This window comes from Manduca sexta, chromosome 8, assembly GCF_014839805.1.
Source record: "Manduca sexta isolate Smith_Timp_Sample1 chromosome 8, JHU_Msex_v1.0, whole genome shotgun sequence".
Taxonomy (NCBI): Eukaryota; Metazoa; Arthropoda; class Insecta; order Lepidoptera; family Sphingidae; genus Manduca; species Manduca sexta.
In genome coordinates, this window is record NC_051122.1 from 10,111,998 (window position 1) to 10,133,844 (window position 21,847).

General features: G+C 39.2%; 2 protein-coding genes across 22 annotated transcripts in view; both read left to right on the top strand.

The window, feature by feature from the left end:
• Positions 1-18,141, top strand: part of LOC115451168 (tropomyosin-2) — a 32,712-nt gene extending 14,571 nt beyond the window's left edge. For 2 of the 21 annotated variants that reach the window (XM_030179399.2, XM_030179386.2), the window contains 7 exons: positions 3,858-3,991; positions 5,006-5,123; positions 8,274-8,344; positions 10,130-10,205; positions 10,667-10,729; positions 13,358-13,427; positions 17,889-18,141. In XM_030179399.2, coding sequence (XP_030035259.1) covers positions 3,858-3,991; positions 5,006-5,123; positions 8,274-8,344; positions 10,130-10,205; positions 10,667-10,729; positions 13,358-13,427; positions 17,889-17,974 — 618 coding nt within the window. In that variant the 3' untranslated portion in view covers positions 17,975-18,141. Of the gene's footprint in view, positions 1-56; positions 569-3,857; positions 3,992-5,005; positions 5,124-5,985; positions 6,104-6,918; positions 6,990-8,273; positions 8,345-10,129; positions 10,206-10,666; positions 10,730-11,100; positions 11,164-12,152; positions 12,216-13,357; positions 13,428-14,414; positions 15,656-17,888 lie in introns of those variants that run through there. The other 19 variants (XM_030179401.2, XM_030179393.2, XM_030179396.2 and 16 more) reach the window with 17 other exon arrangements.
• LOC115451170 (skin secretory protein xP2) lies at positions 15,851-17,035 on the top strand. The gene has a single exon (XM_030179406.2). It carries the CDS (start codon positions 15,981-15,983, stop codon positions 16,890-16,892), a length of 912 nt encoding a protein of 303 aa, XP_030035266.1. The 5' UTR covers positions 15,851-15,980; the 3' UTR covers positions 16,893-17,035.
• Positions 18,142-21,847: the final 3,706 nt, after the last annotated feature.

Below are 21,847 nucleotides of genomic sequence, written 5' to 3' on the forward strand. Positions count from 1 at the left end.
TGTAGTGTTCCATGGCCGTTGACAGGTGGAGCCACTAGTAGTGCATTGAGAGCGGTCGATCGTACTTATCATCATACGTGTGTGACGTTTCGTTGTCCGTGTTTGGCTGTCAAAGTCCTTATAATAATGTGTAATTGTTATAAATATTAGTAATATTTCAATTTATCAATTACACTTGTCGTGTGCTGACGTGTATCGGCTTCAGTAAACGTCGAATCCGAGTGATCATTAGCAGCAAAGTTATAGCGTCTAGGTTTGGTGGCGGCCATTTTATTCGCCGGCTGTGTTCATTCGTGCCGAGCCCATCTCGACGATACGGGGCAATAACGAGCGGGGCAGTCAGTTGGCATTTTCGCGAGTAGGGCGAAGGTGTCTCTAGTTTTTAGCATTTAGGCAGTCGGTTTAAACACAAAAGTGCATAAAAATGACGACAAACATGCAGCAAGGAACGATTTTGGACGTTTTGAAGAAGAAAATGCGTCAAACAAAAGAGGAAATGGAGAAATATAAGGACGAATGTGAGGAGTATCACAAACGATTACAAGTGGAAATAATGCGGAGAGAAGAAGTAAGAAACGTGCTTTTATATTTGTGTCGTGTGTTTGTGGACCATCAGTTTTAACGTGTTCTTGTGTTAAGTTCATTCTAGATGTATGTAAGGGAGTTATCAGTATCTTGTGATATCTACCTATAGTGAGTAATGTCCGGCCATACTTAGGTGTGCAAGCAACGTACGCATATTTACCTCTCTTTCGGATTCATCTTGTCTGAATCTCGTAGAAAGAGAAGGCGAATAATTATTCTTTTCATCGGGCACTTATTCCTTTTCGTCAAGTTTGGTTTCGTTCCCAAAACAGTATTGCCAAAACGGAATACAGTTTTGGATGTTGAACATTTTAGGAACATAGTGTTTTACATAATTAAATCGGTAGTAGATTGTGCGGCGGTTTCTGTTACACGTAACAGGTTTGGTTGCGTTGGAGGTCGTGTACCGGTCTTTTGTGGCACATGTAGAGTGAGCCGGCTGGAATAGTGAGCCTTAGTGCCTATGCATTCCTGTTCGGACGTCCTCGAAGGACCGCCGGCGCCGTGAAGGCGTGTCCCCGGTCCCGTCCCGACTGCTCGCCGTTATCGTCCACATGACGTAACACGGCTGCGATCGTACCTCTGTGCCGTGCCATATAAACACCTGTAAAACTCACATTTAAATCCGTATTTTACCCATCATTTCAATTAAATTGGCCACATATTAATTTTGTGTTGTCAAATATTATTAGAATGCACAAATGCTTGTGAAATTTCATACAAAATTCTTATCGTGTTGCGTACAACAAAACTACGATAAGATTTTTAAACTCAAGATAGCACCAACACGAAATCACTACTCATCTTTGTACATGTTTGAACGTCAGGGCCATTAGGCCTGTACGAAGTACCATAATGACTCATTCGAGAAGTAGATGAAGAAGGTACATCGCAGATAAATAGGCACCAGGCATTTTTGTTACAAACGACGTGGGCGTGTACCAACATTGGAAAATTACGTGAATTTAAAGCTGTTAAGGTCAAACTGAGTACCAAAGCGCTACTAACTATTTAAAACACGTAGTCAGTAAAAAATATGAGTGTAAAAATAGAGAACGGTAATTGACAGATTTTATAGTAAATGAACATCAACAGTCCGATAAAAACCAGTATTGAACTGTAATTAATTATAAATCGTTTCGAACGATTTAAAGTAACTTTACCGCAGAGGATGATAACACTAAATAAAATAACAGCTTACAAATAATTACACGAGTGCGGCGTCTAAAATTCTAGCCTCCAAAAATATTGCGTGACAATGTTCAAAATTTATTGACTTAAAGGGCCGGGCCATTGTATTTGCGTGTTTCAATGGACACATTTGTCCCGTGTAAGCCGATCCCACTAAATTTTAACTGAACGAGCTTCCGTGAAAGTCCCCGTCATTACGTTTGAAGCAATGAGCACATTTGTACAAATGGAATTATAATCGTACTAGTGTATTTCATGGTATTCGAATAGCTTCTAATGCCTCATTTAATTAATGATGCATTGTCCTGTTTTAAGGAGACCAAATAGAGCATTGTACTGTACATCCTGATTAAGTAGGCGTGATATGTACTGCTAAAGATAAGAGTTACATTTATTTAAATGGTTTGTCAATTAAAACATTGAAATTCCTAATCAATACGCAACTGTCTATACATGCGAAGCCCTGCGGATTAAAAGCTTCCGATGTCGGTCAGCTTAGTGTTGCGGCCGAAACACCCTCGGTATGAAGGGAAACCTTAAGTTTTGTTTAGCCTTTAAAGGAAAGAACAGTGGAGCGAACGTGATCCCCGACACAAACACATACCTAATTAGAAGTCAATACCTAAGCTGTAAAACTGTACCCATGTTTGAATATCATCCACTTGACAAGGTCTTCGACCTTACCCGGCCAGACGATTAATTCACCGATTTCAAATAAGCTTTACCAAAACGTCAATTTGAATTATGTAGAGTTCAAGGCGACAGACAATAGTTGCGACTCGAGCCAAACGCCGTCTCGAAACGGCTCATTTTTTACGGTCACTGTATTAGAGGTATATTTTACACCGAGCTAGTTAATTGGTGTAAATAAAGTAAGTGTGCGTGATTGCTGCGGTCGGCCGTCATGATTATTATTAGCGTACATCCACACGTCGATGACGGCACAGGATTAACGGAGCGAACTGGGACTCCTTCCTCGCGGCAAGGACGCGTGATGTCACACATGTGGTCCACACTGCATGAATAAGGAACGCTAATGTCCGTCTCGGTACATTCTTCACACGTTTCGGCACTGAACAATGTTGTACAGTTGTGGCCAAATCTGTTACTATGTCATCACGGAATACGAATACGTTGGCCATTTTACGACACGTAGTAATATAGTATGGTGGCAATGACTTATTCGAGCCGCGTACCGCATTACTTACACCCAATCTCACTGGCGTGGAAGATTGTGGCCGGAATGCGCACATATCTCGTATGCAGAAGTGCAAGCGTAAAAATTCTACTTAAAAGTTAATTACCCTGAAAAGTGGTAAAACTGACGGGCAGTATTGACACAGTAAGATAACTGCTTCTATCTTAGGCCCTGAGCGGTATTGCGACCTTTCTTCGAAATGTAAATTTTTATCATCCTAAGTAACAATTTATAGCATTTAATGAGGTCAAGTAGATTACAGTTACAGTTTTAGTACAGATCATTATTTTGAGTTAAACATTTACCTGTTTTGAACCTGTATTACTAACGTATTACTCATAATTTTAAATATAAATGTTGTTACACTTTAACATGGAAACGACAGATAACAATTTGTCATTAATTATAATGTGAGTAAGCTATAAAAATAAAATCATGTATGGTTTACAATAGTAAAGGGACATGCTTAAGTATGTGTTAAAGTTTGATAATGAAAAGTTTTGTAATATAGCATTTTACTCTGTTGTCGTACGATACTTCACTTATAGTATTTGTAAGGGTTTTAGGTACATGTAGCACAAAAATTAAATCATGATTTGAAACTGCTCTACTTGCTACCGATCTATTGGCCATACCTATTTTATGTAAAATTTCGACACACATTTATCAAAATTGATACCTAAACAAAGAATGATAAAAATCAAAATTTGATCAAAATATTTGTTAATTCTGTTACACAAATAGTCGCAATATTGGCACCAATTAACAAAACTTGTGTTAATTAGTGCCAATATTGCTACTATTTGTGGACGATAAATTCCTTTAGTGTAAGTTCCAAAAACGTTTTTTGACAAGATGATGCTCAATACAATTTGTCCTGCAGGCCGAGTCTGAAGTGGCTGCCCTGAACCGACGCATCCAACTGCTGGAGGAGGACCTTGAGAGGTCCGAGGAGCGTCTCGCGACCGCCACCGCCAAGCTGGCCGAGGCTAGCCAGGCCGCCGATGAGTCCGAGCGGTGAGTCCGACACAGTGCTGCACCTCGCAGCAGTTATATTGATGGTGAAGCAGTTGTTGATCGTTTTTTGTTTGTTTTTTAAAAATATAATTCAATTTTTGAGATTTTTGGAGCTGTGTTATAACTACAAATAGAGCTATTAATGTTATAACTACAAATAATTTTAAAAGTTACAATAATGATGTTTAGTTCTTTAGTTTAAACTAAGAAAACTAGTGTCATTGTATATTAGAACATATTATTTTAAGATTAATAAATTTTTTAAACTTTTTGAATCAACAGCTGATTTGCCTTCGTAGAAAGTATTACAGATATGAAAAACTATTTATGTAGAGGCAATTATGTATGTTACAAATATCGTACATTTTATTTCAGACATTTAGTCTGGGCCTCTAATTATATTTGAGTTTTATTTAAAGAATCAGATACAAAGTAATGAAGCATAGAATTTGAAGAATCCAACACTAATTTAATTTGTAAAATTGACGTTCATTTTTGGTAGTATAAAACTTAAAATAGTAATTGCATTTTTATACTCAGCTTATAGAATTATATTAAATATTTATAGTATTAAGTATGCCCAATAAGCCATGAAAGCTGGCGTTTAAAATCAAATACATACGCTATAAGCGTGAGATTTTGTTTGGCTTCTTCAAATTCATTTGTAAAATTGGATTAGTTATAGTCTATATAAATATTTCATATGTAATATTATGTTTATTTTATTTGTATATTTGTTATTACCTTTATATTAATGTGTGCATGAGTGTTAATGTTTTTGCCCTTAACTACCACACTATTTACCTACTGTTTTTCGAAATTTTCCATTAAACGCAAAATTTTATGTTACGAAAGTTTTCTCGCTTTTAGGGTTTTTACTGCAATTTACATTGCTCTTGACTTTACCAAAGAAAATATTTGTCCTTACATTCTTATTCTTCTCCTGATTTGGAGATGTTAACGTTTTTTTTATCGATGTTATAACACGCATGTGTTTGGCCCCGCACTAACCAGAATACGCAAGGCGCTGGAGAACAGAACCAACATGGAGGATGACCGCGTCGCGATCTTGGAAGCTCAGCTCGCCCAGGCTAAGCTTATCGCTGAGGAGTCCGACAAGAAATACGAAGAGGTGACAGCTTGTTACAAATGTCATTACGTGTCAATAGTCACTTCTGACGTCATCCGGCACATACAAGCGTGAGCTGTCGAGCCCCGGGTGCCGTCAGAAACCTGACATGCCTACTCCGGCAACGTGTTGTAATGTGAATTAAGAAAAAAAACGTTTTTGCTTCCATAAAAAGTAACATGTGACGGATGTGGCCACTAGCGAGTGGCGGGCTCGATGTCACATGTCAATATGACACATTTGACAGCAGTACATGGCAGCGCTGATAATTGTTATTATTACAGTTATCATGTTTGCTCAAAAAATTGGGACGCAATGTTACCGTCCGAGTCGCGCGCCCCAAACGTTCGCGATGGAAATATACAAATTAATTCACGTAACAACACGAAATGCAATATTAATGACGTATAGAAACGTGAATTTCCAGTTTTGACGTTAATTTAGAGTCTCGTAATACATAGAGCGTTATTATATAAAGCTGGCAGTTCGCGGTTTTTATGTCAAATTTGGTAACAATATTGCACAAATTCCTACGGTCGCCTCATGTGAGCGTGCATAATGCATACATTTCAATGTCTGTGCCATATTGTTACTTTCTCATATTTTAAGTAGAATAAGAATTAATGTTTGGAACTATCAACGCCACTTGTCGATGTTAATGATTCATTGATTATATTTCGTTGCTGGTTCCAACGCAATTTTCTCCGCAGCATATCGAGTTGTTCGAGTTGTTTGTCGCTTTATATGTTCCTTGCAGTTGTAGCGTGTCTGTCTTTGCATGTCTTCTAACTATTGGGTTACCCTTGATATACTAGTATATATAGTTGACCGTAATACTCAAGTTGTATGTTGTTTCGGGGTCCAGTGCCCGCAAGGTCCTCGAGAACAGGTCGTTGGCCGATGAGGAGCGCATGGACGCTTTGGAGAACCAGCTGAAGGAGGCCAGGTTCCTCGCCGAGGAAGCCGACAAGAAATACGATGAGGTCTTTATACGGGAGTTTGATGTCGTTTGGTTTGGCTTGTCCCGCATGAGCGAGTACAATACACACGTTACCGCGTCGCCACCAACACTTGATATAATCATTCGACAGGCACACCCCGCGCGACTGTGTTTGGTGTACCATTTAGTCTCGAAAGTGTGTGTTGTACTTTCATCTCTACAGTTTCCACATTCATACCTGTATACGCAAACGTGTTCGCAGTTTCTATTCCCTTTTGAATCGTTTCTAAATATAACATAATTTATTATCTGTCCGAAACATAAGTATTGTTGTCCTACTAAAATGATTCACCATGTGGATTTCGATGTGTTTGATTGAAACTAACATCTGACTGAAATAACTCGTGTGAGCTTGAACAATCAACAGTTATGTCGCCTAGTTAATAATGTTACGTCGAATGATAATTCTGGAAATTCGGCGCAGTATCGCGCCGAGATTAGATACCGATATTTATCCATCTTCGGAGCGGGCTAATGGAGTCGCGCCTTGCGCCGCCAGATGGTTAAGCTGCAATAATATGTCCCAATTCCCCTGACATATGACCCTGCGCGGTTAAGGCGGTCATAAAAGTGAGCGTCCCAAGAAGGAGTCGTATCGCGCCCGCCGTTGGGCCGAACGCCTTATACGGGCAGGCAGGTCTCCTTCGTCGCAGATGTCGTTACATAAGCATTACTTCCATATATGCAGGGTGTAGTTGCTCAAGTGGCGAGTGCGCCGTAACAGTAATTGTATACAATCTGCCTTTGTCAATGGAGAATGATGGTTGTCTAATTTGGTTTGGTGTGTCCGCTGTCCAGGTTGCTCGTAAGCTGGCCATGGTTGAGGCTGACTTGGAGCGCGCCGAGGAGCGTGCCGAGGCCGGTGAATCGTAGGTTTCAATTCCTTTCCGCCGCAGGACCACTGCCCGCCGACTGTCGACACTGACCCCCGTTGAGCTCGGCCCGAGAATGACATTAACTTGGATCTGCGCCGTGAAAGCCCGCCGGCACATTGTGCCGCGCGCGTGCTACGCGATTGTGGTCGTTAGCGCAGTGGTCCCTAGGCGCTGTTTTGCAATTTTCGCCACCGTTCTGCATGGTTGTTCATTTGCATTCTTAACATTGCTGCACAGTAACCCGATTTACCTACATAGGTGTTTCTAACTTTGGTTCACACTGTTATTTTTATGCATGTCCGTTTGTAGGTCGGCGTGCCGCGAGAGGAGCCTGATTTGTTTCTTTATTTTTGCATTTGTCGTGACGCGATGTGGCCAGCTCGCGCTAGACGTGCGAAGTGGTGACATCATTTAATTATAAGAATGTGGGTTCAGCATCGTTTATCGAAACGTTCCGCTTCCATAAACGCTGGTGACCCGCGCCGCCGGACTAAAACAAGGGTTGCCCCATCTCATGGATATTTCTTATTATGTTAACTATCATGTCCATGTGTCGACTAAACTTCTGTCCTCAGTGTGTGTACAGTTAAACGTGACCGTAGGTTTAGGTACTCAGGAAATATGTGTGGTATAGGGCAATTTTCGTTTTCAGATATGCACCGCATTACACCAGAATTACTGGCCGTATGCGTGCCGCACATATGCAAGCGCACACATCACATAACGAATATCATAATGCACTAGATAGCACTTAGATTATTAATGTTTTATTTTGAAAATGATAATAACTTAGATCTAAATGATTTTGGGACAACCCTCGTTTATATTTTTTTTTTTATTTAATTTGAGTTGTGACGCCGCTCTCGACTTCCCTGCTTGGTGATCCTTTGAGTTTTATCACGTTTGACTTGAAATGGCTTTGCTTTTTGAATTGTATTTTGACAGGAATGCGCTCTGGGCGATCAATATAAAATTGAACACAGCACATTCTAGCTAACCGTGTCACGCAGTGCATTACTTGCGCTAAGAGTCCTAAACACTTTTTCGAGCATTTTTATTTTTTCACGTAAAAAATAATAAAATGCGACACAGTCCCTGCACCCGCGGCCCGTGCACACTGCACACTGCACAGTGCAGTGCTGCGTGCACGCATATTGTGTAACATAATCCTCACTGCAATAGAGAAGGCACTGCACAGTGGAGAGCGGCGTCCGGCTGTAGGTTAGTGTGTGTTGTGTGTGTGTGTGCGTGCGTGTACTAACGCTCGGCCGGCGGTAGGTGGCGCGCAAGCTTGTGCTCATGGAGCAGGACCTCGAGCGGGCCGAGGAGCGCGCCGAGCAGAGCGACTGGTGAGTACGCGCCGCCGCTGGGGGGCACTCCCCACCACCTACAGGGGGGGGGGGGAGAACAAAGATTAAGGGGAATTTTATTCATTTCATACGACAATAAGTCATGGTAGCTAGGTGGGCAAAGAACAAAGATTTAAATTTTATTTATTGCCATATTAACGCTTTTGTCAATTGTAGCTACAAAGAATTAAGTGAACAAATTTGAGCACTATGTTGAATAAATTCTAAGTGCGTTTGGGGAATCTTGAATAAATGCCAACTTATCGCCTCCAATCTTTAGTATTTGTCGCAATATAGTTTATTTCCACAGTAGACAAATGTAATGGGTCTGTCTCGAGTCTAGACTAAATGGTACCGCATTATGTCAATAAAAAAATTGCATAAGAAATCAATTATAATGACTTTATCATACTTATCAGCAAATAAATAGTAAAAAAACTAAAGTAAATTTACTAAAATTAATTTTAGACTTGAATATTTACAAACACTTAATTTGATTTGATCACACAACGTTGACCTTAACTCAGTTGAACCGTAAAAAGCATTGTTTCCAAGGGCATAGGGTTTATCCCACGCCGTACGCAGACTGACCAATTACATTTGAATTGCTGATCCTGAGACCAGATCGTATGTGAAAACGGGGTTTAACAACTTTCTTTGAAGATTCTTTACTTTGATTATATATCACAAGGTTAAGTTAGGTAGACGTCGTGTAAATTAATATGATCAATATTCAAGTATAACGTAATTTATTTGCAGTACTATGCTAAAATTATTTATTTGAGAATTATCGAGTAAAAAATATAAAAAAAAACGCGATAAAATCCGAAAATAGTTTCAAATTAATGTCTAACATTCGTGTATAAAAGTAGAACAAATCTTTCACACTTCAGTGGTTTTTTCAAATATTTGATTCTTTTTCATTCATTTAAAAAAATCTTTAATAAATCAAAATGTTCTTTAGTTTTAGCATTCTCATATTCTATAAAATCATCATAGTAATATGTTACAATTTTTCAAATGTATAAAATCAAGATCAAAATTTTATACGCAAATACTTTAACCGAAAAGTGGAGACTGTTTGTTCTACGATTGTGTCTACATAACATCTAGTTATGCATACAATCTGGTCTGAAGATGAATGAAATGTGCATACATTAACGCATGCGCACAAGCGTCGGCGCGCGCGCCTCAGTGAAAACGTGAAAGTACGCTTCAAATAATTAAATTGCAAATGAAACTGTTATCTCGAACGATTTGCACTGATACACGCTGATATTGGCTGGCCAATGACGATAGTGACGTGGTATTGATCTTCGAAAATCATTGCAATTATAAATTTGTCATTTTCTAGAATTTTTTTAGTATAACAGTTATCGAGGAAATGAAAAATGTTGACTAATTCTGACTACGAGTTATGTGGGCGATGTTACGTTACTATCGTTGTAGGCAATCTGCATGTAAAGCATTGTTTTTGTTGTTGTTAGCACTTTTATAAATGTTAAAATAAAAACTTGGAATCAAACTTCTCCCCTATCTTAAAATCAAATTGTTTTGTAAAGACATGGCATTCATATTGTAACAGTAATAAGTAGTTTGAATAGTTTGTACACACCAGAAGAAGTAAAATAGCGCACTGGTAATACTAATATCTGTGCAGTCAAAGTTATAATTCTTTTTCCTCAATATTACGTTCTAGAGTACGCCCCAAAGTAGTTTATTGGATGCAATAATATAGTAGTTTAATGTATGGAGAATATTGATGGTCCTTTTGTAATATTCCAGCAAAATCGTGGAACTCGAGGAGGAACTCCGTGTCGTTGGCAACAACCTGAAGTCCCTCGAGGTCTCCGAGGAGAAGGTATGTTCAAATCTGCATTTTATATTATTAATATCTTACAAATGTTACGAATCTAGAAAATTCTATAGAGCCACAATGGCTGTCCATTAAGAATTAGTGATTGATATTTCTAATGAGGCAATTTAATTGTCTTGATTTTAGTTTTTTTTTTAATTTAAATGAGGCCTATGTCCAAAGAATGGAAGTAAACATGAACGATCAAAAGATCCTGATGATAAAAGTTCGAAACATTGATATTGACCGTATGATGCACCAACCAGTTTGTGAATTTCTCTTTTTGAAAGTAACAGCTCCTGTATCGAGTGTAACACAGGTTTTGAGTCGAGTTAACACAACTAGGTCTCGAGCAGTCAACAATTTAATAAGGTGAAGATACTTGTTAGCATAGGGGTACTAACTGTTAGGAGGAACATTATAACACAATCTCAGAGAAGTAACTTAGCGTGTACCATTCCACACAGGCCAACCAACGCGAAGAGGAGTACAAAAATCAGATCAAAACCCTCACCACCCGCCTAAAGGAGGTGTGAATGCGAACGTTATCGGTTCATTTGCCGCGAGTGTTCGTACGCTTGCCTAACTGCATTCTGCCGCACACACCCTCTAGTGTAGCCCCTGCGCATGATTTACCATTCATTATCTACATCGAATGGTAAACATTGCACAGAGCGTAGTGCGTCTATAACTGGCCGTTTTTTTTCTCTCAATAATCGAACATTACCTTTTTTTAGCTGTTGTGTGTTTCTTTTCTTAACAGTTATGTTAATAGTTTTAGTGTTATAAATGTACATAGTGTGGCACAGGGTGCAAGGTCGAGTGCCGGCCCCGTGTCACGCTGCATGATGATTTTTCCGTTTTCGCTGTTTTGTGTTACGTTAACATATAATAATCGCAGGCGACGCAAAGGGAAGAGACATACGAGGGTCAAGTAAAACTGCTGGACGCACAACTGAAAGAGGTAACACGTACAGGAGCGGACGCCGGTAGATAGCGCTGGTTACGGTTGTAGTTGCCGATGAATGTTCATTGCCATCAGTGTCTGGGATCAGTAGTGGGTGCGCCGCGGGTGCCCCTCTCAACAGTCTCGCTGCGGTGCCGCTGCGGTACTGCGGTGCCGTGGTGCTGCGGTACCGTGGTGCTGCGGTGCTGCGGCACTGCGGTGCCACGGAGAGGTCCGTTTAGTCGGGCACGCGCGATCGGTCGGTTTAGGCTTCGTAAGGCTATCCGTTGGTGCAGGTCCCGTGTGGCTGCCGGCGGCGGTTGGTGCTTCATCTATGTATTTATTTACGACGTCTATCTCTACCACTATGTGTTAATTTATTTCTGTATGTAAGTGTATGTACAAAGTGTCGGTGTTGTGATTGTACGCCTCACTCGTCGCGGGCTCGGCTCGAGTGGTGTCGATGCGTTTTTGATTTAGTTTCCACTTTATCAAGCTTATCCTTCGGCTCGAGTGTTCGGTGCGAACCTGTTTTACGAGCGCATTATCAATCCATTACATTATTATTAGACCATTGTGAGTCGATATTCCAACGGCTGCTCATATTTATTATATGGAAAACGGTTTTGGCATATCCTTTAATTTGTCCTCTTGATATCTTAAAATGATGTATCATTCGTGACAAATATCACGCTGTTTTAAATGTATTTGATATCTCAATGAATACCTTTTACGGTTGGACATTGACAAATTCTCAGAAACACTCCTTACGATGCTTACCGCTCCATTACCCGTTCCGTTATCTTTCGGAAGCTTTTTTATATTTCATTTTCACTGTAATCATCAATTAAAGTCTCATTTATCTATAAATGGTTCTTATACATACATGGAAACTACGTCAAAGCATGACATGCATAATATAAACAAGATGTATAATGAACGCGTACGGTCACAATACTGATGGCATGGCGGTCGCTTGCCGTGAGTAATGAGTCCTGTGTGGCCAGGCGATGGCGACTCGCGACCACGTCGAGGATAAGATCCACAGCCTATCGCAGAAACTGTCGCAAGTAAGTTGGCCACACTGTGGGGTACTGATCGTTCGAACAATATTCCATTGCCCACTCCCGCCATCTATGATGGGGAATTTAAAATTTTTGAATTTGGAACTGATGGTATAACTGTCATTTTCAGTCAGTAGTCACCTCTTATGCCACAATATATTGCTAAGTAAAAATAGGTCTTAAGTCTAAATAGGTACCATATCTTTTGGAATAATGGATTTTGTTTGCAAGTGTTGACATACTAAGTAGTACTAAGACGGCTGTTTTCGCCAGAGTGCTAAATTCGAAATGGGCGCTAAAGTCTGCCTTTAGTAGAGCTCGTAAACCTAAAGGCTACTTCATTATACATACCTACATCGACTTATACATTTGTAAAGGTCATTAGCATTACTGCGAAAATTGTTTTGCCAACAAGTCGACGCCATTTATGAGGTGATATTAAATGCCACATTTCTTTGCAATAATAAATTAAGTTTTAATTAAAGTGCAAGTGAAAGTCCTTCGTTTTTAGTCAATGAAACATATTCATTCGAAAGTATTAACATTTACGGATATTTTGAAGTCGACGGAGTCACGTACGAATCAAGGTCAGTTAATTTGGGAACAATGGAATCTCATTAAGGAACTATAATAGGATTATAACAATATATTTTCCCCGAACGATCAGTACTCTTGTATGTTCTGTATGTAATATAATGTACATTCACCATCATTGCGGTAATATATTTATGTATATGTATTGGGTAACGGTAAAATTTAGTTTTGTAGCATCTGAGACCAGCACTTGCTGCTTTGGGCAAAGGTAAATGCATGCAAATTGTGTCGCTTCTGTTTATAACTGTTTGATGTTTTTTTATTACTAAATAGTTTTTGATTGATATTATTAAATTGAAAAAAATATATTGGATTTTTGCAATGTAAATTTTTTTATGATTAACAAAATATAAAAGTAAACTCATTTGGAAATTGCATGATTGGCCATTTTGAACAGTCTACTTTCTGAAGTATATATTTTTTATTTATTTTCCTTTTTTTTTTTTAAAGAAATTTGAATATGATTTGTTTTCACTGTTAAATATGATAAAAACAGAAAGTAGGCTGTTTACCAAACGATCTTGTGTTAAAAAATATGTTTTGCGAAATTACAGGCTGAAGCGCGCGCCGAGTTTGCCGAGCGCTCCGTGCAGAAACTCCAGAAGGAGGTCGACAGGCTTGAAGGTAACATAGCTCTCTTATATACACTACATGTAATGAAATATATAAAACGATATGTAAGAAAGAATAAAGAGAAAAATGAATCAGCTCAATTTAGACCTAAATAGTTAATTATTACGGTTTAGAATACAATATTCTATTCCTCAATGTTCTTTAAAGTTAGGAACATCTAGGCACAACTATAAATGCCAATGATTAAAATATTTACTACTAGTTTTCAAGGTTATCCAGATATTACAGAGTTTACAACGTACAGCAGTATGGTTAAGTCGAAATTTTGACATATCTCTAAAGTCAAGTTAAATAACAACGTTTGAAGATAACAAAAAGCTTTCAACATTAAAACGCACACGTGTTTAATCAGCCGTCATTAGATCTGGCTTTGTTTTTGAGCTGTACAATAGTTTTTGATAGCTTTCTTTCTTTCGTTTCTGCTAAACAAAGCTTAATATTTCTTATTTTAATTGTAACTGTTTTGATGTTTAGTTTTTATTTGATTTTAGTTTACGGAACTGATTTATTAGTATTGTATTTTTTTAAATGGAAAAGTTATAAGTGGGTGATGAAAAATTATAATTATTTTCGACATATTTTTTATATCAGTCCCGTAAACACGAAATCAATGAGCATGTAATTTTTTAAATGTGTCCCACTAGACTGCTCGATCCTTTAATGTTTTTTTTTGTTGTTTATTATTTTACAATTTTGGCATGGTTTTTATTTTAATGTTGTTTTTGCCTGTGCAGTTCGTTTCAATATTCTTGTCAAGAATTTAAACTTCGTCCCACGTTTTTTCAAATATTAAAATAACATCCAGGGACCCTATCGGTGCTGTTAAGTAGAAAGGGCATATCTTAAATTTTTCATTAGACATAATTAAAATTAGATTCGCCCTATCTCCAAAGCACCGCCGATACGATGACAAGAGTATTGAATAGAGCGCGCATGTTGTCGTTGTGTGGACTGACCGTGGGGCGTCCGACCTTGCAGACGACCTGGTGGCCGAGCGCGAAAAGAGCAAATTCCTGCAAGAGGAGATGGAGGCCACGCTCCACGACATCCAGAACATGTGAACACCCGCCACCCCCTCCCACACACCCGCGCCGCCCGCGACACCCATTCACTACAAAACATGACGAAATTACTCACAATCGATTAACTATATCGATAACAATCGAAACATCGATACATAGACGAAAATTGACACGAAATTATGTATTGATACGTTTTCACAGCGAATGGGACGCGCGGGCGACTAGATGTTATTAGTTTTAGAGTAATTGCCAGCTGCTTTTTTTTTTTACTGTAACGTCAGAAACGAGTGTTCGCTACGATACCACTGCCATGTGCAATTTTTTTTACACAAATTACTAATATCTGTCCGTTTTAAAGTGTATCTCCTGATTTTAGTCATTATTTTACGAGCGTGCCTGCTATCGATGCGATTGCGTTGTCGCAGTCAACCGCTCCCACGGGCCGCGACTGTAGTGTAACATGTCGACATTCCAATACGGGGACCAAAATGTAATGCATTTTACACTCGATATGAAAAAGACAATTAGCATCTTATTTTTAAAAATGCACATTATTTTGAATATGATATTTCATATAAAAGTCTATAAACGATTATCTCCGGTACGTTTCATTCCAGTATGTTTTTATAATTTGTAACATGTGGGGAATTGTGCACGCGAGTAAATGAACGTAGTACGCATTACGCAACGTATGGTGGAGTGCACTGTTTGCAATTATTACGAACTCTTTATTTACTTAATATTAGCGAAGAGATTAGATATTTTTATTTAATGAGTGATGGTAACACGTAAAATGATATTTATAAGAATATACTTGCTATAAAGTATTTGATATTCTATTTTGTTTCGAGTATGATTTTTTTTCTCGTGTCATAATTTGAGTTTGTTGTTATTTATTTAAATTAATCGATGAATAAATTATGACCATTCCATTGCTGTAAATGTACTCGTAAGTTTGGCAACAGTTAGTATATCGGTTAGTAGAGCGGGCGAAGTGCCGCGACCCGCCGCGAGGTCTCCGGACTGCGCTTGAGCAGAACGATCGAACAACAAACACATTACTGTGCATTGTGCAACCGAGGGATATCCGTCTTTTAAATGTTATCGATTAATGAATTGATAGATAAGTTCGTGAGAAATAAATTAATGATTTTTAAGAGTATTCTAACCGTTTATAAATATATATTATTATTTTTATAACGTTGTTTTTTTACTAACCCGTGTGACCCTTTTCCTGTTTGACTAAATATCGATTCTATCAGCTATAAAAATCATTGATCATAATATAGTTAATTTCATCTCATCATCATCATGATTGAAAGATCCGAGTTTTCCCCTCCCTCGACATCGATTCTCGATCACAATCGGAGCGACGGGACGCTAACCACCGAGCGAGGAGGAGCTGCCGCGAGCTGTCGCTCTGAAGACATCGCGCACTGTACATACCACACGCGCTACACCGTGCACGGCACGCGCATGAGGGACTCCCGTAGTGTAGCGCAGCATGGCGCGGTGCTAACGCATGTCCCCGCGAGCCGCGACCAGTCGGCCAGGGCTCACCGCCGCCGCCTGTGCAGATGACCTCATCAACGAGATCGAGAAGTACAACGACATCGGCGACGACATCGACGACTCCTTCGTGGAGCTCATCCCGGGTGTCGACCCCACGCCGCGCCAAGTGGAGGCCGCGCGCAGAGAGTACGAGCGCCTGCATCCGCCCAAGCAGCCCACGCCGCCGCCGCCGCCAAAGGAACCAACGCCTCCGCCGCCACCCAAGGAGCCCACTCCTCCTCCTGCGCCCGCGCCTGAACCCGCTCCCGCGCCCCCCGCCGAAGGCGCTCCGCCTGCCGAGGGAGCACCCGCCGCCCCTCCAGCTGAGGGAGCTGCACCACCAGCCGAAGGCGCTGTTCCCCCAGCTCCTGCAGAGGGCGCGCCCGCACCTCCGGCCGAGGGAGCCCCGGCTGCTCCACCGGCAGAAGGTGCTCCGGCGGCTCCGGCGGAAGGAGCCGCCCCGGCGGCCGCTCCTCCGGCTGAAGGTGCTCCGGCAGCTCCTGCCGAAGGAGCGGCACCTGCTGCCCCACCCGCGGAGGGAGCGCCCGCTCCTGCTCCCCCGGCGGAGGGTACCGCTCCTCCTGCTGATGGTGCCGCACCCCCACCGGCTGCCCCCGCCGCACCTCCAGCAGAGGGAGCTCCAGCTCCCGCTGCGGCCCCGCCCGCAGAAGGAGCGGCTCCGGCCGCACCGGCTGCGGACCCAGCTGCGGCACCTGCCCCTGCTCCTGCCCCCGCTCCCGAACCGGCACCGGCACCTGCCCCGGCAGAAGGCGCTGCCCCACCGGCGCCGGCTGCCGAGCCCGCGCCCGCGGTGGCTCTCCCGGCGGAGGCTGCGCCTGCCGCGCCGGCACCAGAAGCAGCGCCCGCCCCTCCCCAAGCCTAGACATCCGCGTTGCGTTACTCTACCGGTGGACTCCCCCATTCTCGGACTTCTCGTTGACGATTTGGTTATATGACGATTTCGGTGAAAATATATTCGTGTACTGAGGAAATATTTTTATGTTCTATAATAAACGCACCAACATAGCTGATGGAATAATTTCGGTGAAAACCGACGTGTGTCGGAAAACCCCCTCGTCTGAAGTAGATGCGTGATGGTGTGCATGCGTGTGTGAGCGACTAACCCCGCGAGGCGAGAGGGCCGCGCTGACGGCACCGGTGTCCGCAGACGAGTTGATCGCGAGCAAGGAGCTGTTCCACGAGATCGGCGGCGAGCTCGACTGCGCGTTCGAGGACATGGAGCTGCAGTCGCCGCCGCAGTCGCTGCTGCGCACGTGCGAGCGCTGCACCTGCTGCCACTGACTGCACGCACATGCGATAACAGTTCCGCTTTATGCCGTAATGCTTTTATACTCGATAACCTTAATAAATATACAAAAGTAAGCGATGGACGCTTTCTCACTGAAACCGCATGTCTTATTGCGTTGAATCTTTTCGTTAATTATTCGCATCCTAAAGAACTCAAGCTTAAGGTAAAAGCAACAGCAGAGCATGGCTTCAGAATAACAAGGAACGCGACATGTAAGCATTTCATTATTTTAATACGTTAGGGCATTCACTGATTTCGTGGAACTACTTAGCGAACATTGCTTTCAAGGAAATTACAATTTAGAATTCAGCGTTGGCACTGACAACAGTTATAACGGATTAATACCATTCATGCGCTATACAGAATAAAAAGTAATTGACATCATGCTTTTGCGATGCGATGCGATGCTATTCATCGCCAGGCAACAGCGTTTTACAGAATTAAACCGACATCCGCTTTTGCAAACTAATTCCAAAACTTGACTTGAAAGATCGAAATTCGGTAGATGAATGTCGTTGATTCGTTTTCTGAAAACATTGGGCATGCACATAACCTATCTATGATGTCCAGACGAACTTGTCGCTGAGAAGGAGAAGTACAAGGACATCGGAGACGACCTCGACACTGCCTTCGTGGAGCTCATCCTCAAGGAATAGGCGCCTGCGCAGGACCACTCCAGCGACACGCCACGGCACTGTCACCTGCCAGCGATTCACTAATCCGAATAGATGTATTTTAATTTATATTTTATACTCCTGATTTAAGGTTACAATCCATAGCTTTATGGCGGTATTTATTTTCGAATATAAATAATTTATTACTTCTCTTTGTTTTTTTTACTGCACCTAAATATAATAGTTATTTTAAAAAAATATACGTATGTATTTAATTTTCAATTGTAAATTAATGACGTGAATGGCAAAAATTTAAATAATTTATAATTTTTAAAGTAATTTGAATTTAGAAAATGCCAGCATAATGAGTTATAACGAAATTGACTATGCCTCTATTATATTATTTACCTACTAATAAGATCAGTTCTAAAAATAAATGATGTTCGTTTTATTCTTATGGTTCGATTTATACACACGACAAGATCGTATGTTCTCACCTCCAATGTAACAAAGTTTTTTAAAAAGGATATTAAAATTAAATTTGTGTTATTTTCGATAGTGATAAAGAATAAAATAATAAAACTTCTCTAACATTATTATTAATGTTGATCATAACTACAATTATTCATATTATGCAACTATATACATAATTTTTAATGAGTAGCATATCATTTATATATATATAAAATGCCACATGTAGTTGCTTCCATTGAAGTAGATCCGCTTGGCTTCTTAATCAGTTATAGCACCTAAAACGCATGTTTAATTACTTGATCACATTTATTTTAGTTGCACATTTGCCAGCAAGTTAAATGATTTCAAATAACATCAAGAACTAAGGTCAATTCTACTTGACGTTATTGAGTCAGGATCTCATATGAGACGCGAATTTGTCAAATTGTATCATTATTCTATTGATTATAATTTATAAATTGTATACTAATTTGTTTAAGATGGATTAAAAATGAGTTTAATATACATATTTTTTCTAAAATACAAGTTATTACAATATTCGGGTTCAAAGTAAAGACAAAATTTTATCTACACTGAACCTAAACTAAACTTGAATAAGATACATTTCCGTTGTATTTTACCTACATTAAAATATATTCATTAATTAATAACAGTTAAGTGTTGTTTGATTACTGAATAAAAATACTAACCCACTAACGTTACTGGCAGATGAGGTGGTTGAAGAACGGAGTAAGTACAAGGCGATCGCAGAGGAAGTGGATCAAACGTTCGCAGATTTGTCGGGTTACTAAGTGTGGATAAGTTTCATAATTCCGTCATCAAAATGGTGACGTGTCAGAATGGCGTGTAGTGAGAGTTCGATGCTTAAATCTATGAGAGATGTTGATATGCTTGTAATACTCGGATTGCTTATTATGTTTTAAATACACATTCCAATTAGTTCCACTTATACTGAAGTCGAAGGAATGTGACAAAAACCTACTATTAAAATAAGGGCGTAGGCTGTTTAAAGACTTTTAATCTGCATTCCTTAAATGCATTTCTAAAATTAGAATTCTTAATTTTATAAACCAAGTGATAATGTATGAAATCCCGGGATATATCATGCCCATTTCACATCGAAAAACTCATGCAAATGATTGCCGAGGATTTATATTTAGTATCTAGTATATAATGATCGGATTCGAAAAGCCACTTAAAATATCACTTTTCTCTATGTTAGAGTCCAGCATATAAATAATTTCATAACAAATATGTTAAAAAATCAGGAAATATTTGCGATTACCCTTATTTTAAAAGTAGATCACATTAATTTAAACCTTCCTCAGTAAGATTTTGAAAAACCGCGGTTCTTTTTGCCTTAATGTTGGTTACATTTAGTCAATTAGCCTTTAAGGATTTTAAAAATCGCGACGGTTACCAAAATCTGGGGTATATGTACGAAGCAATTTCAATGCGAATAGTTTGATTCGCAGTTACAGAAGTTGCTGGTTATACAATTTTACTACGCTTTGCACTATTTAAAATCATATCAAAGGAGTTACAGCTAAAAATATAAATATGAATATTAAAATAATATACAGATTAAAGAGTATTGTTGTTTATGATACTGTTAAGTCATAGCAATATAGATATTTTTTAAAGGTGTATTACATAGATGTACACAGACAAAATAATTCGTCTTTCAGAATATAATCAATATCGCAGGTTATTTATAGGTTCATGTTTAAGATAGCTCCGTGTATCAAGTAATTTCTCATATGCGCTCTTTCTGCCAAATTTTATACATAATACACTTACTTATTTATAACTATGTTTGAGTTTTTTATAAAGATTTGTTGAACATAAATATCATCCAGATAAATTAATATCTCATGGTCAATATACTATTATTATTGAAATTCGAATTTATTGGCTCAGTTTAATAGGAAGTGATTGTATACATTGGATAAGGCAATTTAACTATTAAGTGCCTAAGATCAGAAAAAAACGAAAGTGAATGTTTTAAAAATATTTTAATACGGAAACTAGTTTCTTAAACGATGGAAATTCGTCTTTTTTGGTGTAACAATTTTGTTTTAATAATGCTTAATATTATTGTCAATGAACGCAAACGCCTAAACAAGCACTGCCGGTGTTAATTTTAAGATGACATTAAAACGATTTTTTTTACAAAAATAATTCTGTAAATCAAGAACTTTACTTATGAATTGTATCGACGTTTAGTTGGTTTAAGACGCTGTATTATTAGTGTAACAGATTTGTAAACTTTTGTATTTAATTAGCGGTAGATTTTTTACAAGACTATGTATTCTATTAATAATTATAAATGTCGTGGGTGTGTGTTTGGCGAGCAGAATTTCTTTTATAGTGCCAAAGAATTATGTATTTTTAATTCATATCCGTTTATTTTCTCTTTGAAATCACCTTTTTAATTTGACAAGAAACTATGGGTTTGCGTTTGTAACCTCATATGCCTTAAACATTAAAATTTAATTTATGTAACCTGATCGAGTTTTTACATATTGTGTTCGTGTCCAAGAACCTTAATGTCCACGGATTTTTGATGGTCGGAATGTTCGTATTTTGAAAACAACCAACAGATTTATTCGTTTATAACTATAAGTTTGATTGATTGAAATAGAGCAAATTAGTGAAGAAAAAATTGTTTTCGATTCGTTCTTGCGTTTTTTTCATATTTACGAAAAGTAGTGGTTACATTGCTGTATGCAATTTATCATGTAATTAGTTTATGAAGCTATATTTAAAAAAACTAATTCCTCCAGACTTTTAATTGTAACGCCCACGACATTTAGAACTTCAATTTCATACTTATATTCCCGTAATTATGTGATCTATGGCTGCTTTATTTAAAATAGCTTCCACCGAACGTGTCAGCGCTTCGAAAACCGTTCATTCCAAAATAAATTTATACAGTAACCTAATGTGCGTTTTATTGTGTTTAATCCTAAAAAATACTCTATTATACAATAACGAAAAACACAAGCATGTTGAGTCATAAAAATATTATCTACACTATAAAAAGGGTAGGCAGAGGTGTAAGTTCTGGTATAAATACCAACTATGGCCAACTTGGATAATTTTATTTTTCAAATCGAAAGATGCATATATTTATAGATGTCTCGTGTTGAGAATGGAACCCTGAACCTCGCGCTCACGTCAGTTCAATACTACTAGGCAATCACAAACAATGCAAACGTCAGTTATCCATAAAATGAATATTTTTTGACGTGGTTTTATCACCAACGGCTTACAAAACTAATGAACCATTGCTTCTAACGCGTACTGACGGTTTGATTCAATCGGGCCTTGGTCAAGGGAGTTCATGTTCTATTTTTTAGGGCGAGCTGGCTCCCCCACCAAGTTTCCACTTGCTAGTCGCCACAAAATCGTTTCTAAACTGTTATTCGTTGTAGTCAA

What these genes read in the sequence shown, in the direction of transcription:
- LOC115451170 (XM_030179406.2), top strand. Translation starts at nt 15,981, where the DNA reads ATGTCCCCGCGAGCCGCGACCAGTCGGCCAGGGCTCACCGCCGCCGCC.